The sequence below is a fragment of the Pantherophis guttatus genome, chromosome 3 (genome assembly GCF_059756535.1).
Source record: "Pantherophis guttatus breed Tessera chromosome 3, ASM5975653v1, whole genome shotgun sequence".
NCBI classification, from domain to species: domain Eukaryota; kingdom Metazoa; phylum Chordata; class Lepidosauria; order Squamata; family Colubridae; genus Pantherophis; species Pantherophis guttatus.
In genome coordinates this window covers 88,458,053-88,471,587 of record NC_142065.1, presented here as the reverse complement: position 1 = coordinate 88,471,587, position 13,535 = coordinate 88,458,053, and the positions used below count along the sequence as shown (strand labels likewise).

Sequence of the window (13,535 nt, the reverse complement as noted above, 5' to 3'; positions counted from 1 at the left end):
ACAGAATGACATTGCCGTACTGCATTATAACTACCTGAAAAGCTGTGAACATATATAACAAGAATAGTGTCATGTTTCTTTTAGCATCTAGTATGGCTTGTTTTCAAAGTCCTAGTCAATATCTTTTAAGACTGATCAACTGTGATTTATTCTTGAGTAGCAGAAGTAGAAAGTAGAGGCATCAAAAATCCATCCATATTACTGTAGAGTCTATCTGTGCTCCTAGGTCTTCTTACACTTCTGATTTTAAATCAAATACCAATTCAGACTTTACTAATTATATCCATCTTCAGATGTAACTTTGCAAACTTAGTTTGATAAGAATAAAAAAAGTAATGTTAATTAGATATCTAGCCTTTTAACTCACTGATTCCTGCCTAAAATTCTATACATTGCTCCAGTTGTTAAGCTCAGGTGTATTGCATTTGTGAACAGAACACAAAGCCTTAGGTAAAGCAGGAATACCAAATGTGGCACAGGTGAGAATATATGTGTAATCTTTATGAACTATACATTTGCCTAGAACGTTTGCATCTAATGCTACCTAAAAGCAGAAATGTTAAGAGTTAGTAGTTGGAATTACCTGTGTATTCCTAACACAGTTACTCCTAATGATATCCTATTAAGTTCTTTTGGGCTTCACGTGTAAGTGTATAAAGGATTACAACCTGAGATATTTTATTCCCTACCCTACCATCGACAGCCTTCTCATCACTGCAAAGCAGCTGTTCAATGAATAATTAATAACGTATTCTGATGCCTACTTACTCATAAGTGAGTCTTATCACTTGCATTAAGTGAGATTTATGTTGCAGTCCTATGCTTGCTTCTTTCAGATTTAGTTGCAATAATTCAGTTCCGGCTTGATAGAAGTCCCTAAATGAATGCTTTATTTTGCTAAACCTGTTTAGAACACTTTGACATTACTCTGTACAGATAAAATAGTTGATATCCTTTCTGTACATTTGAAAACAACTGGTGTTGCATGACATGAAAAATTAGCTTATAGTTTTCACCTGTTATTTGTAGGTTCCACATATTATCTTTCATCTTCATCCTTCTTTGTAACTGCCCTCCCTGTAACATTGGCCTGGCATTCTAAAATAAATATGTGTATTTTCTTTTTAACTGTTGCAAAAGTGTAACATTTTTCCTTCATTTATCTCTAACCTGGGAGTGGATAATTTTTCAAAAACCTCATTCTCTCAGCTTGAAACTGAACAAGGTCTGTATTCCAGCAATAAGCATGGCCAGACCCTGAATTGGATTGAGTATATATGTGACATACAGCTTTGTTTAGGTCAGACAGAGAAAAAAAATATTGCACTAACTTAAAAAAAAAATCATAGGGTTTCCTCTAAATGTCATAGTTGCAGATGATATGTTTTTCTATTACTTTAATAATAAGGAAGCTCCCTGTTCTCAGACAAATAATTTTGAAAGACTTCAAATGAAAGAAAAGATGCTTAGGACAAATACCGTATTTTTCAGAGGATAAGACGCACCTTTTTCCCCCAAAAAAGAGGGTGAAAATCTCCAAATGTAGCCCCGCCCAGCTTCTCAAACGGAGGTTTCAGAGGCTGAAAAAAGCATCAGAAAAGAAGCTTCAGAAAAGAAGCCCCCAAATAGAGCTTCAGAAAAAAAGCCCCCAAACAGAACTCCAGAGGCTTTTTTTTTTTTTGGAAGCTCTGTTTCAGAGGCTTTCAGAGGCATGAAAAAGTTTTTTCTGAAACAGAGTTTCAGAAGTTTCAGAGGCAGAAAAAAAAGCAAAAAAAAAGTAGGCACAGAGCTCACAACCAAGGAACCTGTTGCTAAAATTCACCTCTGGGAACAGCTGATTGGGGGTATTCCGGGAGGCCGATCCACCACCGATCCCATCAGCTTTTTTCTTATTTTCCTCCCCAAAAACTAAGGTGCGTCTTATACTCCAGTGAGTCTTATACTCTGAAAAATACGGTAGCCAACAATGAAATCAAAGCAATGGCAATAGCACTTAGACCTATATACTGTTTCACAGTGCTTTACAGCCCTCTCTAAGCAATTTACAGAGGCAACATATTTCCCCCAACAATCTGGGTCCGCATTTTACTGATTATTTTACTGAAGGATGGAAGGTTGAGTCAACCTTGAGCCAATCAGAATCGAACTCCTGACAGCGAGCAGTGTGTTATGCAGGTAGAATGCAATACAGCATCCTAACCACACTGCACAGGCTGTTATAACCTTCTTATAGCTTCTTTTTCCTGTAATGTGGAGCTCATTTGTGACTTTAAGCTCCCAGGAAAAAAGTGGCTATCAGAATGATATAATTAATACATTAATTAATAAAACTCACTTGCAGCCAGATTGTGCTTCTGTATAGTTTTACAGACTGATGTCAACTGGAAAGCAGGTTGAATTGAAATAAAGTGACCTTCTTAAGCCTGCTCAGTATCACAAAGAGAACAATAAATGTCAGGTAAAGCAGGATAAAAACCACAGCCAACATTAGCCCAATGAATTACTCAGATAAATTCCTTATAAGAGCATATTGTTAAAGGTCATCTTGTGCCTTGTAGCACACTGGATGACATTGGCCATTGAATGCTGTGAGATGGGATTACGTATGAACATGCAGAACCTTTGATGAACTTGGTTCAGAAATAGCTGGCATCTTTATTTCATGTTATTTTTCTTGATATCTTCAGGGTCCACCCGGCTTGCCAGGATTGAAAGGGGATCCAGGTTCAAAAGGAGAAAAGGTACGTGGAAATATATCATTAGCATAGAGATCATAGAGACTATTCCATATATCATTGCCTAAAAACATAATTATCATCCACTGGAAGCTATTCTTTCAGTTGTATTATTTGACCGCAAGTCATATTTTTGTTATATCTACTTAAGGGACATCCTGGATTGATTGGTTTGATTGGACCTCCAGGAGAACAAGGAGAAAAGGGAGACAGGGGTCTGCCTGGTACACAGGGATCTACAGGATCAAAAGGAGATTCGGTTAGTAAAAACTTCACATAGAGAAATGTTTATCTTTTAATTCTATAACTATTTAGGCTATCTCCAAATTAGTAGCTTGTTGCACAGCCTTTAACATTAGAAAATTGGCTATTTTACACTCATATCCATTGTCAGATAATTCTAGACTGGTTTCAGGCTTACCTTTGCATGAATGGAAGAATTCCTTCCTGGTTCAGAGTCTGAGTTCTGCAGAGCAAATTTTCAGAAATTAAAGAGAGTGCCAAGGATCAAAAAGTAATTGGAAAAATGGACAACTTCTCTATCCATCAACAGGAAGCTTTGTACAGTTAAACAAATGGGAATGTCCAACAAAGAGAGTTTCTGAATCACACTAGAGAATAAAACAAACTTATCAAGGAACAGACCTGCAAGATCCATCGAAGCAGATTCTGCCCCAACATAGGCACATTGTAATGGATAGCATCAAATTTGCTGTGTTTCTAAGCTGCCCATCTCACCTATGTGATTCTAGGTGGTTTACAACACCGTAATAAAACCATATAAATACATAAATAGAAACGTAGGTTAAAAACAGAATTAAAACAAGTCAAAACATACAAGTAAAAATAAATCAGGTTAAAATTCAAAAGCTAAGAGGTTAACAAGGCAGCAGGAGTGTCCTCAGGCCACCAGACATCCCCAGGCTGCATCACACTTTTAGACCCCCATGCTGATAAGCAAAATCAGGTCTTAACACTCTTCCAGAAAATCCAGAAGAGTGGGACTCACCTTGCCTCTGGAGGTAAGAGGTTCCACAAGATGGAGAGCAGAAGTTGAAAAGGCCCTCCTCCTAGGTCCCGCCAGTTGAAACTCGTTGACCAATGGGATACTCCATTTTACATATCATAAAGCCTTTCTGGCCAATAGCAAAACATAACAAAGTTCAAACCAATCAGTGCTTCCTTGTTACATTTTCAAGACACAAAGTTCATGTCCCACTCCATCCCTAAAAAAAGCCATAGTTTCCCTTAGAAAATACATTGCAAGCATGTCCTACATATATTCTGTGCTTGTACTAAAATTGCAGAAACAATTTGAGTTCCTTCTACATAAGGAAGTGTGAATTGGTAACAATTATTAGCAAATGCACTAAAAATCCTCAAATCCTTCCTGGTCTTCATAGCAGCAAAGTTATTTTGTCTTTCAAAATATTAATGCTGGCATACCAGAACTGGAAAGTGAAGGTGAACAAGGAGCATACACTTCTTCAAGCAAAAAGCAGTGATGCTATGCTGATTCTGAAGCAGCATACGCTGACTTGAAATAGCATTTGTCTGTCCTCAGATAAAATTTGTTCACGGATATGTCAAAATTATTCACAAGGGTTTCAATATAATATCATGTGATAATGGGGACATATCCCTTAACCTCATCTTTATTTGAAAGTCCCCTGTGTGTTTTTCAAAACTGGAAAGAAAGAAAGAAAGAAAGAAAGAAAGAAAGAAAGAAAGAAAGAAAGAAAGAAAGAAAGAAAGAAAGAAAGAAAGAGCTATTTTGTTTCTAAAAGAATGCTTATCTATTTTTTAAAAAAAGGTTCCTTTAGAAATATCTACAAAGAAGGACCTCATAAAAATGTTCATTTAAAAGCTGAGGGAGATCTATCAATAAAAAGCAAAGAGTAAAATGGATTGGAGTTTTACCAATCTGCATATCCACACATCCAATCCATGGCCTTTGATGAGAAATGGTGCTATATGTATTAAGACATGAACAGGACAGTCTTCATCTTCAGACAGACCAATTGTTTATTAACAAAACAAAAAGTTAGCTATAGGAACAAGGGTATGATGATTGCAGCCAATGGAGATATTGAAGGATAGGAGAAAACTTCAGGGACCACAACAGGTCCTCACAGCAGAGGAGAAGTTCTCATACGAAACTGGTAGAATGAATTGGACACATTATATGTCACAGAATATGTCATTTCAGGCCACTTCACCCAAGTGCATTAGCATGCTCTATATTGCCCACATGTAGACTTTTGAGGATAAGAAAATAGTCATATCTATAGTGCAGCATCCTTGTGGTCAGACAAGGAGACTATGTGAATCTGGCTTGGCCCTTTCCAGTTGTTCATTTATTAAATTTATTATAAAATACTAAAGAAAAACAGAACAGTTACAAAAGCAAATAAAGAAAACACCAGCAAAGAGAAAAAGAAAAATATTTCCCAAATGCGAAATCAATACAGAGGTGACTAATCCAGAGTATACAGTGTTTGAAGATGTACTTTTGGTGAAATTAAAACATTAATAATTCCAGAAATCCCAAAGCACTTCCACTAGTATTAGCTTCATTCCAGGAAGCGATACATGGCTGAAAACATTCTGGTAATTGAGAGCCGATTTTAATTTTACTGAAATTTGCTTATGACTATTCATTGCATTCCAGATGTAATCTTTTTCTTTATTTTTCCAGTTATTTGTCCTACTTGTTCTAGCAATATAATTCCATTGGCTTTCCATTATTGTTATGCACTAATGTGCCCCTTGACACCATAGTTAGATTTATAGATTAAAATGAAATCTCTTTCTATTATTATCTTTATAATAATTACATAAGAATATTAATGTTTTAATCCATCTACGAATAAAGTCTGTGCACTCGGGCTGGTAGCTTCAGAGGTCTCATTTTCTTTTAAACTTTACTTAGCAGTAGTAAAATTGAAATAATCAGAGTAAGATCTCTTCACTTTTATATATATCAACATCAAATCAAATCCAGAACTGAACATCTGTTCCCCAATTTCAGACAATTTTTCTTCTCCTGTGAAAGCACCTTCGTTTTTTTTATATATCATTCGCAGGATGCTTTCAAAGTTCATTTCATGGTGTTTTGATATAAATTATTGTGAAGTGATGAGGTTTAGAATTAGGTTTACTGTTATACAGTTCTCTATTACTTTGATATCTCCCTGACTGCTGCTGTTTGCTCATCTGAAAAAAGCACCCAGGGAGGAGTTTTTCTATCTTTTCACATTTAATTGACACCTGGAGATGCAAGGGAGATTGCAGACTGCCAGAGATATAATTTCATTTGTAGGACAGGACACTCATTCTCTTTCCGTACCAGTGGTGGGTTTCAAAAATTTTTACTACCGGTTCTGTGAGTGTGGCTTGGTGGGTGTGGCATGGTTTGGTGGGCATGGCTTGGTGGGTGTGGCAGGGGAAGTATCTGTCAAATTTCTATTCCTTCCCTACTCCAGGGGAAGGTTACTGCAAAATCTCCATTTTCTCCCTATCAGCTGGGACTCAGGAGGCAGAGAATAGATGGGGGCTGGGCCAGTCAGAGGTGGTATTTATCAGGTCTCTGAACTACTCAAAATTTCCGCTACCGGTTCTCCAGAACTGGTCAGAACCTGCTGAAACCTTACCTTTTGTTCCGTACCTTGTATCTAAGGCAGGGGTGGGCAACTATGGCCCTTTTATGACTTGTGGATTTCCCAGAATTCCTGAGCCAGTCATGCCCATGCAGGCTCAGGAATTCTGGGGGTTGAAGTCCACAAATCATAAAGGGGCCATAATTCCCCACCTCTGATCTAAGGTGAAAGTAAGAATATCACACCTTATGAAACTTCAACTGAAATGTTCTTTGCTTTTGGATGAAAAAGAGTTAAAAGCATTTACAGGTAGTCCTTGACTTATGATCACAATTGAGTCCAAAATTTCCTTTGCTAAGCAAGGCAGTTGTTAAATGAGTTTTGCCCCATATTACAACCTTTTGGCCACAAAAGTGAGTGAATCATGGCAGTTGTTAAGTGAATCATGTGATTGTTAAGCAGATCTGGCTTCCCCCATTGACTTTGCTTGTCGGAAGCCTGTTGGGAAGATTACAAATGGTGATCACAGGACCCGGGGACAGTGCAACTGTCATAAATACATGCCAGTTGCCAAGCATCTGAATTTTGATCAGGTGACTTTGCAATAGTCTGCAATAATCATAAGCATGAAAACCGGTTATAAGTCACTTTTTTTCCATGAGTCGTAATGTCAAACAGTCACTAAACAAATGGTGGTAAGTCAAAGATTATCTGTATATGCCTTACCAATTAAAAGACAATACAGTGTTTCTTGATCTTCGCAAATTTAAGATGGGTAGACTTCAACTCCCAGAATTCCACACCCAGCAATGCTGTTTTTAATGTAATGACCAGCAATGATTTAATACATACTTTTTTTCTAGGGAATTCCTGGACCAGCTGGCCCACTTGGACCTCCAGGCCCTCCTGGTTTACCTGTAAGTAGCTATATCCAGTTTACCCTGTTTTGGTTCATTATATAGAAACCTTTACAAATATAATTTTTGTATAACTGTGTCATACTTTTTTCTATAGGGTCCTCAAGGCCCCAAAGGTTCTAAAGGTTCATCGGTAAGTTCCTCCACACAGATTCCCCCCTCCCCCTTCCCCCCCTTCCGGCCTTGGTGTGGTCACTATTCTTTTTCAATTTATAAGGCTAATTAAAATTGTACTATTCTATTCTTTCATAGGGTCCTGGTGGCCAGAAAGGTGATAGTGGTTTACCTGGAGCTCCCGGCCCTCCTGTAAGTAAGACTCATTTTGATTTGATCGAAATTGAGTATACTATTATAGATGTTGAGTGCAAGCAGTAGCCTTTAAATACTAGAGGGAGATTAGCATCTGACTTTAACTGTGGGAGTTGTCTCCTGATAATCTTCAAGGAAAGCTAAAGCAGAGACTTTTTAAAGAAAGCCAGCAATACTGTGGATATTTTTAATTATGTACAATAATATCAGAGCCCGATTAAGGCCAACTGATGCCCTATACACAACTCAATAGTGGTGTTGTATTCTAGCTAATTAGCTTAAGACCAAAACCTTTATTGTACAAGAAATACTTCAATGCAATCTCAGCGGGTGCTTTATTGTAACAACATCTTCTTATGTTCACTTCTTGATGAAACAGCTAAATATCCTTACGCTTATTAACACTGACATTTTAAACGATAGTTAAGACAGATAGTATTCATTTCATCGTATTCTCAATGGCTTAACCTATTTAAGCATTAGAGTGTTTATCATTTTTAATCAATACTGTATAAATATAATTGTATCGGAATAATATAATGCATTATGTAATTTTTACAATGCTTAAAAAGAAAACCCTACTGGTAGTTCCCAAGGGAAGCAAAATTCTTCTACCATCAGACAGAAACAAAACAAATGTGATATCTGATGACACTTTCAAACCAAACTTTTAAACTTTAGTCAAAGAAAAGATTTGCTTTCAACAACGCAAATTAAAATGAGACACGGCAGACTAAGATAATTACCCCAAAAAATGACTATAGTTGAGTGTAGCCGTGAAAGAATTAAGGGCATAATAGCTATGGAGAAAAATGTGTGGTGCTCTCTTCCCTTGGTGCTCTGATCGTGTGCTTATTTTGCTTAATCCATGACTGAATGACATACAGATCAGCGATATGCCTATGCTCTGGTTTTGCAGGAATCCAGGGGCAAAAATTACTTTGGTAGGCAGCCTCCACCATCTGGGAGATACTAGAAGAATATAACAAAAATGTTGAGGGTAGTTAACTTTCTACCTACATAAGTAGTTAAGAATGTTCTCTTTTGTATCAGAACTGAAGAATTTAATAATTAAACAATAAACCCAGAGAGTGACATGGATAATTTTCCTATATTGAATTTACAAAAGAGGCTTCTTAAAGTTTTGAGGACTCTTGTGAACAGGAAGAATAAAAAAAAAAAATCAAGTTCTGCAACATTATTTGCACTAAAGATTAAGACTGTCAGAAGTAAAAGGGGGAAATATAAAGTGGGTTTATTTGATCATGGTTAAGACAGATATGTTGTCATTTCTGGTAACGTTAATGAACTTTTGTTGACACCGAAATGACCATGCTTTATGGATTTGTTTATAGATAAAAGATGGGATATGGAAAAAATGGATCATTTGTTGTATTTTAAGAGTGGAGATAAATTACTAGCGCTGTTTATATGTTGTGATGAAACTTGGAAGACACTTTATATTTTTTCTCTTTTTTCTTCTTATTTTTCTTTCATTTCTATTTTTCTTTTCTTTTTCCCCCTGCGCTTTCTACTGTTTCTTACTATTCTACATTTTATTTTTTTTAATATTTATTATTGTAATTATAGTCTTTAGCAAAATTACATTTTTTTTTAAAAAAATGAAAATTTTGCCAATAAAACTGTAAGGACTAGTCCAGAAAGTTCACCAGGAAGAATAATTCAAAGAAGTACACATGCACACACAAAATGGTGACTGTACAGTATCCTAAATAATGCTTCTATCTGTTTTATCCACTCCAAACACATTAATTTTTTGTTTGATGGGACCAATAAAAATAGGCTTGTTTTCTTTGGCTCACTTGGATTATATACCAAAATGATAAGATTTGTCTCACTTCCATATTTCTTTCTCTTAGCCAGACTAAGCCTTTGATAGCCAGAGAATGTAGCTAGTTTATATATCTCCATATTTCCTAGCTGTTAAAATTTAAACTTGGGCCAAAAATTGGCCAAAGTTGGTGCCTTCCTTTTATAACTTGCAGTGCTTTATTATAAGAGCAAATCACAAAAGGGGAAACCTATTTCCTGCTGAAAAGATTGGAGCAAGAGGATTGTCTGTGACAGAAATGTTTCTCTTTTATGTTAATACTTAATGTCAAGAAAATATGGGAAGCTATTTACTTCTGAAAGTAAAAAGCTATTACTGAAAAGAAAAGCTATTGGCTTTGTGTTCCCAGGGACCTCCAGGTGAGGTTATTCAACCGTTGCCAATCCAGGCCTCCAAAAAGTCCAAGAGATCCATAGATGCCAAGCTATCTGTTGCAGAAGATTACACTGATGGAATGGAAGAGATCTTTGGCTCGCTGAGTTCTCTGAAACAAGATATTGAACATATGAAATACCCAATAGGCACTCAGAACAACCCAGCTCGAACCTGCAAGGATCTTCAGCTCTGTCACCCAGATTTTCCAGATGGTAGGTTACTATTGTCTCATAAATGCAAATTTGCCAAAATCTGCTAACACCAGTTCATTCATTCTGGTTATATTGGTCTTGGTGTATACTACCAGTTCTCCAAAGTCCATATCATATGTTCATTGTCCTATTTTAAGAAGTTAATTAGAAGATAACGTTCAAACTATACCAAATTATGTTACTTCATTGGCTTGTCTATAACATAAATACGTTCAGAGGATGAAAATGTTTGTAGTAACCTGAAACATACCCACATTGTTGCTTTAAAAATATAAAATACTGCTTTAGATTTATACAGAAATGCATCAGTAAGATTTCTGGCATATAATGGCAGTAAATGAAGTATTTCACTATTTCACAATTTTTCTGATTTAATATTTTCTTATTACGTACAAAAATGTTCCTCTTGTTAAATCATTGCTCCTCTATAAAATAGTATGAAACACCATGCTCTTTGTGCATCACACATATTAATTCTGCATCTGGACTGAAAACTAACAGGAACTCTTCACTTAGCCTCACCAGGCTGACTAGACTAAAAAAAACCTTTAACGTTCCACAGGAAGGCTAAAACTACTTTTATTGAAATTAATTATACTTATAACAGAATCTTGCAAGTCCAGTTGTGTTGTGCCTCTACATCCTTCTTATAATTCTCTCTACATGGGGGTCCCCTTGAGGAGCACCCGGAGGCTCCAACTGGTGCAGAATGCGACCGCGCGGGGGATTATGGGAGCGATGGGGCGCTCCCATGTGACACCTCTCCTGCACGAGCTGCATTGGCTCCCGGTGGTCTTCCGAGTGCGCTTCAAGGTGTTGGTTACCACCTTTAAAGCGCTCCATGGCTTAGGGCCTGGGTACTTACGGGACCGCCTTCTGCCACCGATAGCCTCCCACCGGCCAGTACGCTCCCACAGAAAGGGACTCCTCAGGGTGCCGTGGGCCAGGCAATGTCAGCTGGTGACACCCAGGGAGAAAGCCTTCTCTGTGGCAGCACCTGTCCTTTGGAAGAACCTGCCGCCGGACATACGTAGAATCCCAGATCTCTGTGCTTTTCGCCGTGCCCTTAAAACTTTTTTATTCCATCAAGCTGGGCTGGCTTGACTCCCCCCTTAGATATTTTTAATTATTAATTGATTTTAATTGGCGTGTTTTAAATTTTATATTGGGCCAAAACTTGTTTAATTCTTTTAAAATTAATCTTAAATTTTTCATGTGATGTTTTTATTCTTAGCTGTTCACCGCCCTGAGTCCAGTAGGAGAAGGGCGGTATAAAAATCTAATAAAATAAAATATAAATAAATAAATAAATTTATTGAATTAGGGAGGTATCTGTCTGAGCTACTTTTGAATGTTATCTGGTCATTCTGGACTGAAAAAAAAGGTTACAAACTATTTTGCCAAGGTAACAGTTCCCGCATATTTCCCATCAAAGTCATCTTTGTTACTCTCTACATTCTCTACATTTCCTAGTTGAGAGCTTTCCCATGCATGAAATCAATCCTCCTCCCTCCTTCCCTCAATTCTTTTCTAATCATTAGAGCAGTTGAATTAGAATATTGTTAGTGCCTTCTTTCTACAAAGCTGGGAGTTATTGCTTACTAGGAATTTATTTTTTTATTAGAATATCAAGCCTTCTTGATGAGTACTGGAGATTGTTGCCCGACCACAAGTTCCCATTGTAGAAGCAATTTTCCACCTCCTGACTTTTTTTTTTTTTTGGTGTCTATTATGTTTGAATGTGCTACACCAAGTCAAAGTATACATTTATTGTCCAAGATTCACAAAAGAAGCTCAAAAGAATCGATCTTTGCATTTGTGAAATCTGACGGCTGTCATATCTTCAAATATGTGCCAGGAAGTTTTGTCCTCAGGGACGGCAAATTATTTCACTGATTCTTAGAAGAAAAAGAGAGAAAAATGGGAGCTCAGCAAACAAGGTTACTGAGTTTTTAAATCAAGTTCGGGCTTCACCAACTGTATTTAGCACCACTGATAACTATCTCTTCCACTGGATTTGCTGGACATCAAATTTCATTAGCATGCCAAGAAAAGTGAGGATTAGGCAGTTACAGGATCAGCACATGAAGGAGAGATAATAGGGTTCATACTATTAACTACTCTGAGTCAGCAATGGGTATGTTGACATCACTTGTGCTGCCACCTCCCACCACAGAGCTTTACTGGGCCTCAGGAGTGATGCTGAGCAATATTGTTTCCCATAGTCTCCATCTTGTGAGATATCAACAATTGAGCAACTTTTCACAACCTTGGAGTTAGTTGTTTCATTAGTACCCCTGGCAGGGCTAATCACAAAGAATTAGATTTAGACGTAGAGTCAATGCAGTTGCAGACAACCAGGTGCTGCCATCTTGACCCATCTTATCAATCATATTCAGCCTATCGGTCTCAGAACAGAGAATGACAATAGGTGTATAATCAATTTTTACTTGAAAAGCACTGCAGTCTGGAACATCAGCCCCCTCCCCAGCCTGCAAAATCTATATGGCTCCCACCCTGGAGCTATCCTGAAAGTCTTTGAAAAGCTGTCTTGGCTCCCAGGCTTGGGATTAAAATAATGGCTGAATTTAGTTGATTTTCTTTTTCTAGTGACTTGGGTTTGTTTTCTATGGATGTACGCATTTCTTTTCCTGTTCATTTTATGGTGCTTATTTTTTAAAATGTAAGCCACCAACCACTGTTTGGGAGTCAGGAAGGTTCTAAGTCCAGATGGATGGATAGATGATAGATAGATAGATAGATAGATAGATAGATAGATAGATAGATAGATAGATAGATAGATAGATATGGATGGATGAATGGATGGACACAGACAGACAGAAAGACATATAGACAGACTGGCACTGTCATCTTGGGCACAGTATTATTAGGTTCTAAACTGGAGATAGTTCTTTTAAATTATACCACAGAAATGGATGTGAGCTTTTGTATATCAATATCCCTGTTCCCTCCCTCCCTCCCTCCCTGGAACCAAAATGAGGAGCCTTGTAAGCTTTCTCCAGCCTCTCAGCCATTTACTTCTTTAAAAAATAGATTATACAAGCTTTAGCAGGTGTAATTCAGTTCTGTTTCAATTCCCACTGAGAATAATGGAAATAGTCTAAACAAATGTAACACACAGCTTCATATGATACCAGTCCATAAACAGGACTGCAAACTGGGTGCCATGGGTCTTTGTGCAAGCTTCTCCATCAGCCTGCCAACCCACAAGCCTATTTGTATATCTGCATTTCCAGGATGATTTAAAAAAAAAAAATCAGGGAGAGATGTTGAGTACTGTTTTTTTTCATTTCCTTGTTTAGTGTTCTGCCCATCAAAACAACAGACAAATACTGCCAAGTACATACCTAACTGTATCTTTCCTGCATTAATATCATTCTTGTTTTCAAAAGCAATCAGCATCTCCTTTTAGTGGACAGATCCAATCTCCAGAAAGGCAAGATTCACCAGAAGCCTAGTAATCAATAGTGTGACATATTGGAACCTCTGTTCTTTGAGAAGGAGAAAGTGAACAA

General features: G+C 37.3%; 1 protein-coding gene and 1 long non-coding RNA gene across 2 annotated transcripts in view; one reads left to right on the top strand and one right to left on the bottom strand.

Annotated features, from left to right (window-relative positions):
* The window catches only part of COL11A1 (collagen type XI alpha 1 chain), a 274,990-nt gene that overhangs the window by 248,207 nt on the left and 13,248 nt on the right, over positions 1-13,535 (top strand). Inside the window, exons 58-63 of the mRNA XM_060690063.2 lie at positions 2,688-2,741; positions 2,887-2,994; positions 7,198-7,251; positions 7,349-7,384; positions 7,504-7,557; positions 9,762-9,999. Of these exons, the coding sequence (XP_060546046.2) occupies positions 2,688-2,741; positions 2,887-2,994; positions 7,198-7,251; positions 7,349-7,384; positions 7,504-7,557; positions 9,762-9,999 (544 nt within the window). The remainder of the gene's footprint in view (positions 1-2,687; positions 2,742-2,886; positions 2,995-7,197; positions 7,252-7,348; positions 7,385-7,503; positions 7,558-9,761; positions 10,000-13,535) is intronic.
* On the bottom strand, positions 2,348-3,963 carry LOC117677276 (uncharacterized). Its single transcript, XR_004594729.2, has 3 exons — positions 3,745-3,963; positions 3,157-3,201; positions 2,348-2,423 (listed from the first exon to the last, which is right to left on the bottom strand). It is a non-coding gene; the product is annotated as an uncharacterized LOC117677276 (long non-coding RNA).